Source organism: Mixophyes fleayi, chromosome 6 (genome assembly GCF_038048845.1).
Source record: "Mixophyes fleayi isolate aMixFle1 chromosome 6, aMixFle1.hap1, whole genome shotgun sequence".
NCBI lineage: Eukaryota > Metazoa > Chordata > Amphibia > Anura > Limnodynastidae > Mixophyes > Mixophyes fleayi.
In genome coordinates, this window is record NC_134407.1 from 87,270,592 (window position 1) to 87,288,834 (window position 18,243).

Genomic DNA, 18,243 nt, shown 5'->3' on the forward strand with positions numbered 1-18,243 from the left:
AGGTTTCAATTCGTCCTGCATACAAATTATGTCTGTTGGGATAGGCTTTCTATTTAGTACCAGTTTGTACAAACTCAGCAATGGGGGCTCAGCTGTAGTTTTTGTGGCCTAGGATTGGTGGTATAGAACAGGATTTGCAGCACTGTCATTTAGTGGCTGGCACTTTGATTCTTTAAGTGTCTTCTCTCCTTCCAGGTGGTTGTGAGACATGATAATAGGTTATATCACAGAAGTCATAGCATTGTGTCATTGTGTCGGCATGTGTCATACTTCAACAATCTCTGTATTGTTTTTTAATTATTTGCATTGACTTGTTCCCCTGCATACCTTTGGAATGTCATTGGCACAGAGTCACAGCTTTCTCAAAAGTTTCAAGCTCAGGCCATGTAATTAAATTAACAACTGCTTGAACACTGTCGCTTTCATGGATATATTAGCATGTTATATTGGAATTAAACTTCTATGAAATGTTTATGAAATTATACATTTGGAAGGCGGTAGTGTGACATTTAATTGCACTCACAAGCCATGCATGTAGCATATGCTGGGCACAAGGCATTATTTCAAGTATGCGCTACTCTTGTGACTTAAGATACTAGAGTTGTGTGAGCCCATCCCTTGAATTAACACAGTACTGGAAAGAGAGAGACAGAGCCCAGGCCAATCATATAAAACATTAGTATGTCACATCGTCATTTTAAAGTGGTCATGCTTCACTTCCTGATGTTTTTCCCAGTTACTTGCCACCTATGCAATTTTGGCACAACTGCTCATGTACAAATGTTTATACAGGTTGGGGATAGTAAGGAGAGACAAAAGCTTGGGGACAGAATGAGATTGGAAGGTGTTCACAAAGGAAAGGTGATTGGAAGGCATGCGGAGTGTACATTTCTTTCAGGTTCCGGTTGTAATGTAGAGTCCACTAAAATAAGTTACTACTGTGAGTCTGTCCTATCTACTAGTGCAGGGAGGTGAGAGAACATTTTATAGCAGAGACTGTTATGTGGTCCACATACTGTCTGATTTTATTGTTTTTACCAAATTGAACAAATATAGTACAAAATGAGAGCTCATCATACATTATCAGCATTCAACTGGATTGGATTTGATACAATGTGGGGAAATACCAGGTTGCACGAAAATAATTATTGCCGGTCATGTGGTCATCATTGTTCCCAGAATTCCATTGCAATTTTATTTTTAGCACAGTGCCTGATTAATGGGATTTGAATTATTCAGCACAATGTAAAAGAGAGAAACAATTGTGTTAGAGTGAAACAACTAAGCAGATAGTTAACAGACAGTGATAAGGGAGGGTTGACATCTGGACAAATTGACGAGAAACTCTAATAAAAAAACAAAAATAACTAGCTTCTTATGGTTTCCAATGATGTATTTGTGTTTAAATTAAATCCTACTGCCCTTCTCATATAATTTATTTTATATGTTAGGCCTTAGCTCTGCGTTAAGGCGCTTCAAGGCACAACCACTTCTACCACAAACAATTCTTTTCACAGAATTGTTGAGTGATCAGTGTTTTAACTAATTTCTCTAATAACTTGTTTTCTCTTTTCATGATGATGATATACTGTTTTTTTCTGCTTGGTATTGGTTATTCAATGGAAAATACTATATCAAATTACTTAGTTTTGTTGTTTTTCACCACTGCAAATCTATAACTTAATTTCCTTATATGATCAACAGAATTTTAGGGTATAGGTTCATACTCTGTTACTGTTTGTTACATTTCGCAGCGTGGCATCCAAAAAAGTATGAGAAACACCGTTTATGGACTAAACATGTCCCATTGGTGTCCTAGTTTGCAAAAATAAAAAAAAACAATTGTGAACCATACAAGCTACACATGTGATCAGTGAGAAGTACCTATGATATGTGTAATGTTGTCATCAATTATTGACATTACTAAATGATATTACTAAACAAATTACCTGTTAGTATTCTTGATGGCCTTGAAAATGAAGATGTAGCAATAAATAATGATAAAAAGGGGGATAAAAAAGACAAAGCAAAAGAGGAGCATTGTGTAGGCTCTAACCGAAGGCGTGAAGGTCATATAGTCCCATGTGCAGGAAGTCATGAGGCCCTCAGGAACATAAGCACCTTTAAAAGAAGTAAGAAACAATAAAAATTTTCTCTGTTATGCTGGAATACTTTATTGATATGAAATTGTGCAGCCAAACTTAACTTCCAAATAAGGTAATATAATCAACACAGCAGTATTAGAGTGGTTACATATTGCTGAAAAGGTATTGTCACGAATGCCCAGCCTGTCCCAGATACAGCAATCTGAACTGGCGACACCTTAGTCACTTAGCAACGAATACACCTTTTCTGCCACCAGAAAGCATTAATTATGGTGTCCTTACGTTCATCAGAACCACTTATTAATGTTTCACACTTAAATCATATACACATGTAGCATGAGCCTCCCTTGGCTTTATAAATTCACAAGAAATCAGGGAGAACACACTAGATTAAATTTATTTAATCTGGAAAATTGTTCAAAGGATTAGTTAAAAAAATTAATAACAATACATTTGCACAAATAAGTTTTAGAAAATAAAATTGGAAATCAAATCAGAGTCACTACTTACTAGTTAAGGCCTGATGTGTGGGGGAACACATTTGAGGAAAATTGAATATTTCAGTCTTGATAGGCCCCCTCATGAGAATGCACACGTTATTGTCTAAGTCAGAAGGTTTTAAACTTTTTTCCACATACACTTTCAACCCCCACCTTTGGAGTTTAGCTGTCAATAAGGACAGATTGATCTCCCGAATGTCACAAGGCTTTTAAAGTGAGCTAAGGATGTCCTGAGATCGGGAAGGTTCACATGACCTTTAATTCTCACCTCTGCTTTGCTTGAGTGGCTAGATGGTTTACAACTTTGGGGCTTCAAACTCCTCCAAGATCATATATCTCCCTGGTCTGGCTATTTTCAACAGACTAATGACACTTGCATGTTCAAACTCATGTCATCTAGCAAAGAACATGCTGAGATTACATTACAAGGTGACATACAATATAGATTTTCATACATGAATTCAACAGAAAATAACATTCAGTCACTAGATGTACTACATAACCATCACAGGTATATAGTGTAGAGTTTGCACAACTCAATTGTAAGATGGGCAAAATATAGCCTGCTTTCTTGTAGCTTGTCTATTAATCATAGGTGTAGATCGTCTCACCAGTATGTGTGTATATATATATATATATATATATATATATATATATATATCTATAATATAAATGTCTAGTGGCGTGTGTTAGTCTGTCTGTGTGTGTGTGAAAAAAAAAAAACAAGCTGCAGCGCCACCTGCTGGGCAGAATTATACACTGACCTATATATTTCTTGAAGGAGAAGTGACAGTTGGGAGTGGTTCGTGGTTGCCGGGGGTGACAGTGGGGAGTTTTTAACACCTTAAGTAGCTTGATTTGACTAGAATGCATGAGTATGATGCACGGGTTAACTGACCTACTAAATTCTTAGTGTGTGTGGAAAAAAAACCTCAAAAAGGGCTGAAATTTGGTATACTGACATTATTGACGAGTTGAGGGGTCAAACTCATTTTCGTGAGGTAATTTTACCTCATGAACACACATGTGTACAGTGGCGGATCCAGGGGGGTGCGATCGGGGCAATCGCCCCCCCCTAGCAGGGGTTTTCTGCCGACAGCTGCACAGTATGTGCAGGTCCGTTTGGCAGTGACAGTGTGCTGCCCGGCTTCTCTGATTGTGTTTTAAACACAATCAGAGCAGCCGGGCAGCACACTGCCCCTGCCTATCACTGCCGAGCGGACCTGCACATACTGTGCAGCCCCCCGCAGCCTCAGAAGTCGGAAAGGGGGCGAGGCCTAAATCGCCCCGCCCTAACATCCCCCCGGGGAGCAAACATTTTCTAGATCCGCCCCTGCATGTGTAGCGGCGTGTGTTAGTGTGTGTGTGTCAGTGGAAAAAACTATTTTCTCAGAAAGGGCTCATCCGAATGACCTGAAATTTGGTATACTGACATTATTTGACAAAAAAATGCATGAGTATCATGCACGGGTTAACTTGTATTATATATATATTCATAAAAATGGACCATTTACGATCCATAAAAAGCATAATTGTGTTTCCCTAGTAAACAAGTTGGCTAAATTGACGTTGTTTCATATAAAGGTACGTTTCACATCACTAATGTGTGCTGTTAGGGACCATGTGCCTTCCATTATCCTCTCCACATCATAGTCATTATCCCTTTAACAGGCAGAACTCTGTCACTTACATAATCACACTAATGGACAGGTCACTGCCTTTCACAAGATCAGCATACTCAATGTTTGAATAGTTTGTGCTGCTGTGAACATACTGATAATCTGATTGGCTACACCCTCTTCAAAATTACAAATATACAAGCAGAGGTAGTCTTAGTGAATATTAGCGGGCAAGGAGTTAGGTTTAGGCAAAGACTGCTTGAACTTGATTATGTCTGGCAATATCTGTCATTTTCCATATGATGCCAGCAGTAATTCACTGATCATCAACTGATTCAAGCATAATATCTAAAGTAATATTATTTAGCAAAAGTGGGAAATGAAAATATGCAAAAATAGCCAAAGGTCTCAATCATCATATGTGTAAAAAGCTCTTTTTCAATGCTTGATCTAATTTCCTCCTTTACTAGCAAATGATGTGCATCCTGGTAACTAACAGATTTCTCTTTATTTTCCCTCCATTTCTTCCACATTACCAGTATTTTTTAGCCCATTTTTCTTTTCATTTAGTGCATGGCATCTTTTTGTATGCTTTGGACTTGTGTAACCTCTTTAATTCAGGTGTTCTGAAACAGTGCTTGAAGTGGGCAGTATGTGTCGGTATGAAATACCAGCACTTCTCTGTCCCACTTCACAACCAGGGCCGGCAGTAAGCCGGGTAGGCAAGGTGCCTGAGAAGCACTCCGCATGCCTTCCCTGCATGTCCACATGTTCTGCATCGGCTCCCTGCTCCTCTCTGCTTAATTCTAACTGACAGTCGGGACATGATGACGTCAAGCCTGACAGTCAGCAAAAATGGAGCAGGGTGCAGAGAGGAGCCAGAACATAGAAGAAAAGAAAAAGAGGAAGAGAAGACAGAGGAAAGAAGGTCATAGATAAGTAAGTGTAGAACGGAGAGGGACAGTGTGATATATGGAGGGGACACAGGGTGATATATGGAGGGGGACATGTTGATATATGGAGGGGGCAAAGGTTGAAATATGGAGCAGAGACAATGTGATACATGGAAGGGCCACAGTGTCATGAATGAGGGCACAGTTCAATATGGAGTGAGCACAGTGTGATATGGGGATACAGTCATAGCCAGATTAAGGGGGGGCACAGGTGGCACGTGCCCCGGGCCCCCCTCTCTCTAAGGGCCCCCCGCCGCTGCACAAACTCTCCTGCTGTCAGTTTCTAACTGACAGCAACCGCTCCGGACCCCCCTCTCTCCGCGGCTTCCCCCCCCCCGTCGCCAGTGTGATCTAACCTGCTCCTGCTGTCAGTTGCTGTCTGACAGCTCTGCCCATAATTTTTTTTGTTATATGTGGTGCGGTGGTGCTGCGGCGCGGGAGGGGGGGTCGGGGGGTTTGCGAGCGGGTTCTGGGCTGCTCCTCCTCATTGGTGGGGGGGAGCAGGGGAGCAAAAAAATATAAAAATAGAGATTTACTCACCTGATCGCGGCCACGCCGGCGTCCCTCCTTCCTCTCTGCTCTGTTAACACTGAATGACAGGCGTGATGTCATCAAGTCACGCCTGTCATTCAGTGAGGAGCAGCGTGGAGAGGAAGCAAGAAGACAGAAGACTGAAGAGAGGAGAAGAAAAGAAAAGCTAATAGAAAGGTAAGTGAAAAAAGGGAATTAAGCAGAAAGCCAAACTATGAGGAAAAAGGAGATGAGAAAGGCACAGTAAGGAATAAGGGGAGAGAGGCACAGTAAGGAATAAGGGGGGAGAGGCACAGTAAGGAATAAGGAGAGAGGCACAGTAAGGAATAAGGAGAGAGGCACAGTAAGGAAAAAGGGGAGAGAGGCACAGTAAGGAAAAAGGGGAGAGAGGCACAGTAAGGAAAAAGGGGAGAGAGGCACAGTAAGGAAAAAGGGGAGAGAGGCACAGTAAGGAAAAAGGGGAGAGAGGCACAGTAAGGAAAAGGGGGAGAGAGGCACAGTAAGGAAAAAGGGGAGAGAGGCACAGTAAGGAAAAAGGGGAGAGGCACAGTAAGGAATAAGGGGGGAGAGGTACAATAAGGAATAAGGGGAGAGGCACAGTAAGGAATAAGGGGGGGAGAGAGGCACAGCATGAGAAAAAAGGGGGAAGAGGCACAGATTGAGGAAAAATGGGGAGACAGGCACAGTATGAGGGAAAAGTGCGGGAGAGAGGCACAGTATAATGAAAAGGTGTGGGAGAGAGGCACAATAGTGGGGACTATTAATTTAAGATGGGGTGCTTTGGGGAGAATGAGGTCTCTATTAAATGTGCCTATGAATTATTTAATGGCAGTGACAGGTTCGGGAAATAGGTATATTTCTGAAATGCAAATACTATTAATTTATTGCTGGACCTGTTTGTAGGGAGGGAAATAGGTTTATTTATTAAATATGAATACTAATATTTTAATGTTGGGGCTGGAGGAAGGCCTAATTATTAATCGTGGGTGGTATTGATTTAACGCCGGGGCTGGCTGTAATTTTCTAAATGTACCCTTTTTTTTCCCAAATAGGTCCTCCAACATTCCAGGATCCAGACAAGCCGCAACTAAAGAAACCTGCAGCTCAGGTGGTGAAAGTGAGAAGAACAGGTAGGAGAAAGCAGCAGAGTCTGTGAAATGTTGTGATTCTAGTGGGACAATCCTAATTTTTGGTGACCGTTCAATGGTGTACAAAACAATGCAGGTTTTTTTGTCTGTAGGAGGGTGCATCAACACACCCATTAGCAATTTTGAATAAATATTGATTAAAATTGTAGTATATATATATATATATATATATATATAATGTCAAAATTGGTGTTATGTTATCAATGTTTATTTTTTTATGTTAATTTTAGTGTGCTGTATCATTGCTAGTTTTAGTGTGCGGTATAGTTGTATTTTTAATGTGTGGTGTCAATGCCTATTTTAATGTGGGGGTTTTGATGATTGTTTTAATGTGAAGTATTTTAGTTTGTGGAGGTAATGACTTTTCTTGTGCAGACAAGCTAGACGAGCCCTCTGGGAGAGCTGTAAATGTCGTACTGCGGGCTATAGGTGTCGTAATGCAGGATGTGTCAATGCTTACAGCCTTATACCCAATGAAGACACTATGCTCTTAATTTTAGATTTTAGGGGCCCCCCTGTCTTGAGTGTCCCGGGCCCCCCAAAGCCTTAATCCAGCTCTGGATACAGTGTGATGGATAAGGAGGCACAGTGTGATGAATGAGGGGGCACAGTGTGATGAAAGATTGGGCATAGTGTGATGAAGGAGGCTGCAGTGTGATGATAAAGGGGCAAAGGTGTGAATTCACTAGTGAAAGGGAATAATAGGAGCAGGAACAGGGATAGATAGAGAGGATCAAGGAGTAAGGTAAGAGTGAGACAAGCAGGATGTGAGGCATAAGGGATAGCAGGTAGGGATGGAGAGAGGGGGCTACCTGCAATCAAGATAGGGGTACATAGGAACAGAGAAAGGTAACAGATAAGGGAAAGATAAAGGGTAACATGGAATATATAATGTAAGTAAACAAAGAAGACAGGAGGGAGAAGTGGAGGGACACAGAGGAAAAATAATTGGACACAGGAGAGGTGGGGGACACAGGGTGGATAGTGTTGCATCATTTAATATGTTTTAAATGATACTATATAGTGTTAAAATTCATCTAAAATTAAATTTCACTCTATCAGAATCCCTAAACTTTCAGGGGGCCTAGGCAGCACCCAGACCCCCAGCCGTTCATTTCACAGTAAATGTTCCATACCAGCACTTCTAAATTTCCACTTCGACCACTGATCCAAAATGTATTTTTCCACTGGGCATTTCATTATCACTGAGAACCAAATGTCACCTATATCAAAAGTCAGTACATTTAAACACATACATAGACACAGCTAATTTTCAGTGTAATTTAGTATATTTTAGTTATAGTGAAACGTCCCAAGCATTCTAGATAATAGATATTAGCTCTATTTGTATATCTTAGGTAATTTATTCTGCCTTCCCCAATTCCTTTCTATTTTAATATATTTGACTCTCTCATTAAGGCAAGTCGGTCTCATGTAAAATTCTGGTAAGTCTCATCCCTTACATAATAACCACTGTATTTTGGACCTAGCACCTCTCTAAGTTTAATTTGTTGTCTTCCTCATATCTATTACCCTGCAATTACGTTCGATCCATTTATTTTGCTCCTTGCTAGCTACTTGGGCTACTCAGCATGCTTGAGGCATATTTATGAAAGGATAAAACCCTTTTGCATGTGATAAGGCTTACTTTCAAATTATTTTCCAGCAATAACATTATTATGACCGATGATAACCTTTAGCCTTGTACCGCCAAGATATCTGTTCTATAATCACTCTCTCTGGAAGGCGATAATAGTCGAAAAGAATTAAAAACTGTTTTATTAAACTTTATCTTTTTTTCTTTTTTTAAATGGAACTAAAAGCCCAAGTCTGACTATTGCTCAGCTGCTTTGCCAATATTTTATTATAAGTCATTTTTTATCATCGTGATAGCATTGGTGATCACAAATTATTCTTAATGCTGTAATGGGGCTGTCAGTGATAAAATGCTTCATTGTTTTAGACATATGTATGCACAATTTATTTAGTCCCATGCCATAATTTTTTAGAAGTACCTGATTTCTCTCATCAAAAAGGCATCAGAATTAAATGTGTACATATACTTTTAGAAGACAGAAACAAATGCTTCCTTGGCTATCATACCAGTGAATGTTCACGTCTGTCTCAGGTTATGTAATTTATTTGTGTTTTGACATGTTCTTTTTAATCTACTTCTCTATTTTCTTCTGCACTAAGACAATTTGAAACAAAAAAGCTATGTAAGATTTCTATTTTTAAGAAGCCTAATCCTTGTTGTTTAAATATCTGAAAGTTAATTACAGGCCAATAATCTCTATCTTTAGCTTGACGTGCAAATCCTATTTGATTTGAGATGCCACTGTGATGCCTAGTTCACATTATCTGTCAAATCATTCATCCAAACTTACTCCAACCAAAGAAGGGAGGAAGGCTCCACGCCAAAGCATACAGCCAAACACCTAAAAGGATTAACACTGCCCTCTTCTTGGACATCCTTCCAATGGAGGCGAGCGGCCGGGTGATTACGAAATACCTGTCCACAGCAATCACCATCAATGTAATCATGGATGTGATTCCAAAAAGGGCACCGCAGAAAGCATATAGCTCACAACCTAGTATAACAAAAACGTCGAAATCGAGTTAATTTATGTTCTATGTCAGAGACGCATTCTTTGTATCATATTCTGCTAGCAAATCCAAAACTGTTCGACTATTGTAAAACACTGAACTATAGAAAACACATTATTACTACATACAGTGCAAGTTGTTATTGAGCTATCTATAATTACAGTTTCAAATTAATTATGCATGTTAAAACAAGAAATCAATATATGAGAATACACAATATTGAAAACACTTTTTAACAAAAATATACACTAGTGACACCTTTATTAGTGTTATATTGTAAAATGATGTCAAATTTTCCAATAAAAATAGGCTTTGATATGCCTTGTGCCAGAACTAGGGATGAGGAAGCAGCAGACAGAAAATCAAGCTAACCCGCTTGTATCAGTCTTATAAATGATTTAAAAAAAAATCCAAATTCAGATTAATATTTTTCAGGGCAATTCTCAGTAAATATATATGGGCGGGTTGGGGCTCTGAAGCGAATATTCCATGACAAATTATTCTCTTTGCCTTGGCTAAACAAAGCATTGCATTTGACTATGTGATGAAAGGGAATTGGTTCTTAAAAATACTCCATCCCTGGTGGAGCAGCCTTACTGTCATAGGTGTTTTTCTTTACTTTTGCTTCTTATTTTATATGTAGTGGTACATTTTCTGGGAGTATGTGGGTAGGGGAGCAGGTGTGTTCAGATTTAGATGTCTGCCATTATTAAAAATGTGTCTTTTATTGATAGTATGCATTTTTTTATTTTATACAGGAAGTTATAGTTGAGGTTGGGGATATTAAACTCTGAGATTATGGGAGATTTTGGGAGGGGGAGAGCAAAATTGAACTACGTAGGCACAAAATGTAAATACATGTACTAAGCAGCATGTTGCAATGCTTTCCATAAAATCCCATAAAAATCATGCATTTATGTCAAACATGTATGGCTTCTCCTGTAGGTATTTGTAGCACTGTCTGAGTTCATATCAAGAAGAAGAGGCTGCAGAGCTGTGAAAACATGTCTTTACTATGTGGTATATACTGAGAACTGAAGATGGCTGCCAGGTATTTCCTGTCAGCCAGCACTTCCTGAATGGCAAGTGGATGGCAGTGATGTCACTTCCACCAAACACACATAGCATACATCCACATGCTCCGTTTTTTAGAACAAAGAAGCAACCAATATGTGTGTGGGTGCAAGACAGTATGACAGGTGTTGGATGTGAGAACAGTGTGCAAATGAAAATACACATGAACTGGTAATACCGAAAGGCACATAACACAGTCCTGGAATTTAGTATTAGGCCTGGAGATTGTACCAGACCTCGTGATGAAGAAAGGAGGTAGTGATGTGTCCTGTGTTGAACAGGGCTCACTATTGGTGAGGGGTATATGTTTGCATTTATACATCTTGTTTTTGTTTCAGATAAAAATGTCATCAGGGAGCAGGTGATACCTATACAGACACTTCTCCTCACATCACTAGTGAGAGGGAAAAATAGAAGCAGGACCAGGTATAGATAGACAAGCGCAGAGGTAAAGGAGAGCAGAAGGGGAAAGTGAGAAGGGTTTACCTGGGATAAAAATATGGGTACATGGGGAGTGTGAACAGAAAAAGGAAACAGAAAAGGGAAAAGAAACTGGACACATAGAAGACATAAGGAAGAGGGGAGACTGCTAAAGTAAGTTGAAGCAACACAAGAGACAGGGAGGAGAAGTGGGGTGAACTGGGGAAGTGGGGGACACAGGTCAGATAGCCTTATATAATTTAATAAGTTTTATATTAAGCTATATAGTGTTAAAAACAAAATCTAAATTTAATTGCACACTATCAAAATCCATAAAACAAGACAGTTTTCAGGACCCCGGCCATTCTCTTCAATTTTCCATACTAGCACTTCTAAATTCCCACTACGACCACTCTATATATGATGTCTATTGTGACAGAAGGAGTGGTTTGCCACAGGCTACAAAGAGGAGTCAGGTATTTAGCTGGCAATCTGCAGAGAACGCCTGCAAACAGAGTTACACATTTGTACACTTGTGCACCTAAGTTAAAGAGATACAGGTGGATTACATATGTGTGTCAAAATAATAGTAAAGAGTCTGATTTAATGTATATATTTTGAAGTAGTTTAAAAGCATCTCTTTCTCAGCTAGCAGCCAGCTGACAGGGTGTGTCTGCAAACGAACAGAGCACCTGGAGAGGATTCTTTTTTAAAGGCAAGTTTGGAGTGTCATCAGTCCATCAAGTTAGGGATGTGAAAGGAGGGTAAACAATCTAAATCTGTCATTTTTGTATTTTGTATAGGGTGACCAATGCAAGTCAGTGGCCGGTGTCTAGAGAGCTGGTCTCTGTTACTTTAATGTTAGGGTCACAAGAAAAGTGTGTGAAAACTTTATGTTATTAATTACATTGCTATCCTGACAATATAAAACAAAGTAAAAGCAAGAAGGTGTTCGTGTATGCATCATCTGAAGTGTGCCCATGTCACAAGTGGTGTCAGAATTGCAGATGCTCAGAGAAACAAGTTTCTGCTACCCAACCAACGTAGACATTAACATGGAGGAAGTTCTGAGAGCCCTTGTGAATGTGGCCGTGCACAGCAAGAGCAGCAAGCTCAGGTGCTACAAGTTGCAGAGGCATAGGAGGAAAATATGAGGCTATTAAAAGAACAGCAAGGCTTGGTGAGGCATGACAGAAATGTACCACCTGGTCCAGCTCTGCAGAAAATGTCACCAAGTGAAGACATAGATGCGTATTCTATGAGAGAGCTGCAAAAAACCCTACTGATGTTTGGGCTGAGAGGATAGTGACATATCTAACTGCTGAAGCTCAGCAAGCTCTTATTGCTCTGGATGAGAACCAGGCCTCTGATTATCTTTGCTTAAAGTTTGAGATATTGGTTTGCATTGGAGTTTTGGGGCCAGGTGAGTTCAGAGCTATCACGAGTGGCGCTATGACAAAGACAGTCTATTCAGAGAACAATTGGCTGCGCTTTCCAAAACTTTTAAAAAGTGGCTGTAGCCAGAGGAGAATTTGCCTACTCAGATTATTGAAGTTGTAGTGATTGACTACATCTGATGGCTGGGCCATGGCCTTCAAAGATGGGTGCTGTTATCAGACCCACAAACCTACGAATATGCTACCACAGTGGTAGAGAGGTTTTGTGCTTTACAACAAATGACCAAAGCACCTGTGTTCGTGCCAAAGTCATTGCCACTTCAAAAGCCAGGTTTGACAATTGAGCTACAGGGCCCAATGTTAAAACTGCTGTCAGAGGGCTACAAAAGGTGTCTAATCTGAAGTTCTTCAAATGTGGTGAGCCAGGCCACTTCAGAGATCAATGTCATAAACTACCGGAACCCATGCACTGTTCTGTGGCGTATATTGGTACTGCTTATTCAGGCTGTTATACTATGAGTCCCACATCAGGAAATTCTTGTTTGTTCCCGGTGAATTTGCTTATCAACCAAAATCTTCTCTTGGGATTGGTTGACTCTGGGAGTGAACTTATGTTGTTTTCCAGCTCTGTCTTGCCTGAAACCATAACTACTCGATTGACAAATGTGAAGATCCTGTGCATACGTATATTGGACAACTGAGGAATATGAGAGAACACTTCTGCCAGTTAAAACTGGACCTCGATATTTGGGACCGGAATGTTATCCTAGGGGTCAGGGTAGGAGTTTCACAAAATTTTTCCCGTGTGGGGGAATGCTATCCTGGGGGTCAGGGTAGGAGTTCCTCAAAATTTTCCTTGTGTGGTGGGAATGCTATCCTGGGGGTCAGGGTAGAAGTTCCACAAAACTATCCCCGTGAGTCCAAAGCAGCGTTGGCTAGAGACGTTGTGGATGTGCCCTCCCCGTCTGTCGGTGAGGATACGGACTGGTCTGCAATACCAATTTCCTTTGCAGGACTTTGCTTGTGACCAGCTTAATCATGCAAATTTAGAATATTTATTTAAAAGTGTGACTGAGGTGAACAGTAAAGCACTCATGGGCACCAATAGTATACTAGTGGTGCTTGACTATGTGACTCGATATCCAGAGGCAGCTCCCCTATAGAACATAAAGTCCAGCACCATAGCTAAGGAACTTGCATTGATATTCACATATTTGTGAATTCCCAAGGAAATTCTCAAGGACCAGGGCACCCCATTCATGTCCATGCTGATGAAGGACATGTGCCAGTTGTTAGGGGTGACGCTTCTTCACACCTCCGTGTAGCATCCATAAACAGATGGCTTGGTGGAGAAAGTTAACCACACATTAAAGCAAATGCAAAGAAAACCTGTGGCACAGGAAAAAAGATTGGGACACTTTTATCCCATATTTGATGTTTGCTACCCGTGAGGTACCTCATGTCTCATCATTGTTTACCCCTTTGGGTTATTGTTCAGGAGACAGCCCAGGGGTATTTTGGATATGTTAAAGAAAGGGTGGGAGCAGCAAGGTCCCAAGGAGCCTAATCTGGTACATTTTACGTCCCAAATGTATAAGAGTCTGGGAAAGATAGGGCTCATTGTAAAACATGTAATAGAGGTTCAGGAATGGCAGAAGAGAAGTATGATGATAAAAGTGCTTTAGCTGATCATTCGAGTCTGGGGACAAGGTCCTAGTCCTGGTCCCAACCCAGGAAAGCAAACTTTTCACCCACTGGCAAGGTCTATTTGAAGTCCTAGAAGCGGTCGGTCCTGTCAGTTACAAGGTCCGCCAATTGGAGAGTAGAGGAACAAATATATCATGTCAATATTTTTAAACCTTGGAATGATAAGGACATTTCTCTTCAGGTAGTGAGTACTGTCATTGAAAAGTCTAAAGTGCCCATAGAGACAGCTCTACCTATTAGGCAGAAACATAAGACTGAGGAAATGACACATCGGAACAGGGATGTCTTCTCTCCCATTTCTGAGTGCACTACTTTAATCGAACACGACATTGTCACCCAGCCAGGAGTTGCCATAAAGTAGAAGCCGTACCATATTCCTGAAGCCAGACTGGCTGACATAAGAAAGGAAATTGAAAGGATGGTCCAGCTGGACGTGATTGAGGAATCCACTACGGAGTGGAACAGCCCCATTGTGCTTCTCCTGAAACCCAATGGGAGTATTAGGTCCTGCAATGACTTTAAGCGGCTAAACAGCATATCGAAGTTCGATGCCTACCTGATGCCCCATGGACAAACTGGTAGACAATCTAGCTAGTAGTAACTATCTGGCTACTCTTGACTTAACCAAGGAGTATTGGCAAGTTCCCCTTACTTCCTCACCAAGTCAAGGACTTGATGGTCTCTTCCAAAATAAAGTCCTACTCTTTGGGTTGCATGGGGCACCTGCCACCTTCCAAAGGGCTGTGAATAAATTGCTAAGATCCTATACAACTTATGCAGCTGCTTATTTAGATGACATAGTGATTTATATCCTAGACTGGAAATCACATCTGGCCAAAGTTGAGGCAGTCTTAGCTTCTTTGAAATCTGTGGGATTAACAGCTCCAGAATAGTGTGCCATAGCTATGAGAGAACCAAATATTTTGGGTACATTATCGGTCGTAGGCAAGTAAAACCCCAACTAGACAAGGTCCACAAAAGAAAAAGACAGGTTTAAATAGTTTATCCTCTTCCCACAGCCCTAACTTGATGGACAGATAACTTTCCCACCGTGCCTTTAAAAAAGAGTAATCTGCAGGTGCTATGATTGTTTGCAGATATACCCTGTCAGCCGGCTGTTAGCTGTGGAAAGATATGCTTTTAAACCACTTCAAAATAAGTAAGGTAAATCACACTTTTTTCTATTATTTTATCACACATGTCCTCCACCTGTATTTCTGTAACTTAAATGTGCTAGTGTACAAATGTGTAACTCTTCTTGCAGCCAGCTAAATGCATAAATGCATAACTCCTCTTTTAGAAGTTGCAGCCAACTCCCTTTTGCACAGTATATATATCTATATATACAGTATAACTATATCTATATCTATAGACATCCATATACATATACCGTATATACTCGAGTATAAGCCGACCCGAATATAAGCCGATGACCGCAGAAAACGGTGAAAACTTATTGACTCGAGTATAAACCAAGGGGGGGCTTTTTCAGCAGAAAAAAAATGTGCTGAAAAACTCGGCTTATACAAGAGTATATGCTCGAGTATAAACCGACCCGAATATAAGCCAAGGACCGCAGAAAACTGGGAAAACTCATTGACTCAAGTAGAAGCCGAGGTGGGGCTTTTGCAGCAGAAAAAAATGTGCTAAAAATATCGGCTTATACAGGAGTATATACGGTATATATATATATATTATATATATATATATATACACACAGAGGGAGAGTGTAAATTACTGGCTGTGTACAAACTTGGAGTGAGGGGCTTGTTGTGGGAATTATTACACTTGCCTAATAGGCTTCCTGTGTGCACACTAAGTACATAAACAGTAAACCTATCGACCTCTTTGAAACATGCCAAAATGAGTGTTAAAGTCCCTCCCCCATTAAATTTCTGTTCACCTAACCGAAAAGTTTCACAGGGAAGGGCATTGGAAAGAGCTAGACTTATTTCAAGCAGTAAGAGGAGACTGGAGTACGACTTTGGACCATTAGACCCATTTGTATTTGAAAGCTTTTCAATCCACACAAAAGTAAACTCTCAGAGCCTCATTTACAGTCGGACGCAATGTGCGTCTAAGACATACATGCAAGAGCAGAAGTGGGAGTGTGCCGCAGCTTGGTAGGGTATTACGAGTGGCAAGCAACCCCAGTTGCATCCCACTCGTAATACCCTACTGAGCTGTGACCAGTTCCTGCAGCTAGCAGGAACTGCTAGCGCCACATAATTCCTGCCGCACTTTTTCAGTCTTTTTTGACGTGTGTTCCATCTGCGTCTTGATCCGTCTAGGTTTGTTTTTGCAGGTAGATGCCTATAGTATCTCAATTATTCATGGTCACGCCTACATATCTCAGTGTTCCATCCCTCGTACTGAGACGCAAGCTGTCGCAAGTGTACACTGCTTCTGAAAAGCAGACGGAACTGATGCTTACTGCGCATGCGCGTCAGTTGAAATGTTCACATGGCGCCTGAAATGGACTTTGTGTCCGCTAATAAATGAGGCCCTTAATTTTGTGTGTAGTTATTCTTTAATGTGGAGATACTGTGAAATGTTCATGCAAACGCATGAAATCTGAATATATTTATATTGCTGATCAGAGTGCAGGGACATATAGTGCTTGCCTTTGTGATGGTTGCTGGCATACAAAAGACACTAAATTATATATTTAACTCTTACAAGGCTACCCTGTGTACAGTCAAGTGAAATACTATGAAGACTTTAGACTAGGATGACAGTAATGTAGTTTCAGAATTGCTATATATTCAGTCCATGGTAACATTTTAATTACCTTTCTCTCCAAAAATCCATCTCTTATGCAGACTTGCTGCAAAGAAAACAGGGGCCTGAGTTATAGACATGAAGAAATCACTGATAGCTAGGTTGATAATGAACATGTTGGCCGGAGATCGAAGACTCCTACTTCTATAAAGAGAAAGGCAGAAACAAATTATTAATCCTTTCAAAGCTGTGATCACCAGTATGAACCAGCTGTCCAGTGATGTAACATTAATTGAATTTAGTCCAGATTAGCGTCCACTATTCATCAGCTTTTAATTATCCAGCTTGAGTTCACCTACTGCCTAACTGCATAATTTCTTCAGTCCACAGAAAGAAATAAATGCTGACTTCCTTAATTAATTTTCTGGATTTGAGCTTTGTTGAGCAATGGTGATTCCTCATAGGTAAGATTGAGTAGAGAGAAGGGTAGTAAACAGGAATCATCCATAAAACTTTCACCACAAGAACTTAAACAGCACAATTCAAAGTAACTGAATTTTACAGAGCTTGACTAAACGGCATGAGCTAGTCTTATTGACCAGTGATATTCTGTTCACAGCTCCTTAACTGCCAGTTTCAGTTGATAAAAAAAATAAAATACAGTTTTTACAGAAAATATGCCTAAACATAACTTTATATATAATGTTGTTGATTTTTTTAATGTACTTATAAACATTATTTCCTTTTTTGTAAAAGAAAACAAACTTCAAGACATAACTGCCTTAAAAAATGCTACTTTTTAAGATAAAGGTATTTTAGTATTTTAAATGCTATTGTTCTGTTAATGTCATCCTTAAAAGAATAAGTATTGTGGTGCTGTTATCTCTACTGGTAACCCCATTTATGTACAGAGCAATAGAGCTCTTCACCCTTTTATAAATACAGCCTATAGTGCTGGTATTATAATGTACTATTATTGTATTATAATTATGTGGGGCATTAAGGAGGCTGAAGGAGAAGGACTTAAAACATATACCTTTGTCCTGGCTCTGAATGTGTATATAGATTCAGGTACCAGTTTCAGCTTTCTCCCTGGTTTAATTCCTTTGGTGTTATCTAAAGAATGAAAATTCTAAGTGAAAGCAATTCCAGTTCTAGTATATGTAGTGTCTCTGAATATTGCCAGAGAGAAGGACTGCCATATATTTTTCTCTGTTTTATGAAAACTGTAAATTGACATTTCTTTGAGGAAGGAGTTCAATTTGAGCCTTTTGCCAATATACCACCAGATAATTTCTTGATTTACCAGGTAGGAGATATTTGCCTATGAAAATATCCCATAGTATACCCTTTGCTTTTAACAGGACTGGTGCCCCACTGATAGCATTGAGTGTTATGCTTTATGAAGATAAGGATATTAACAGTGTTATCTACTGGCTAAGCCTGTTAATCTAAATTTAA

The 18,243-nt window shown here is 40.1% G+C and overlaps 1 protein-coding gene across 2 annotated transcripts in view; it reads right to left on the reverse strand.

Annotated features, from left to right (window-relative positions):
- The window catches only part of OPN4 (opsin 4), a 78,199-nt gene that overhangs the window by 24,727 nt on the left and 35,229 nt on the right, over window positions 1–18,243 (reverse strand). For both annotated transcript variants that reach the window (XM_075217024.1, XM_075217022.1), the window contains exons 3-5: window positions 16,853–16,986; window positions 9,244–9,447; window positions 1,950–2,121 (exon numbers count right to left, since the gene is read on the reverse strand). In XM_075217024.1, coding sequence (XP_075073125.1) covers window positions 1,950–2,121; window positions 9,244–9,447; window positions 16,853–16,986 — 510 coding nt within the window. The remainder of the gene's footprint in view (window positions 1–1,949; window positions 2,122–9,243; window positions 9,448–16,852; window positions 16,987–18,243) is intronic.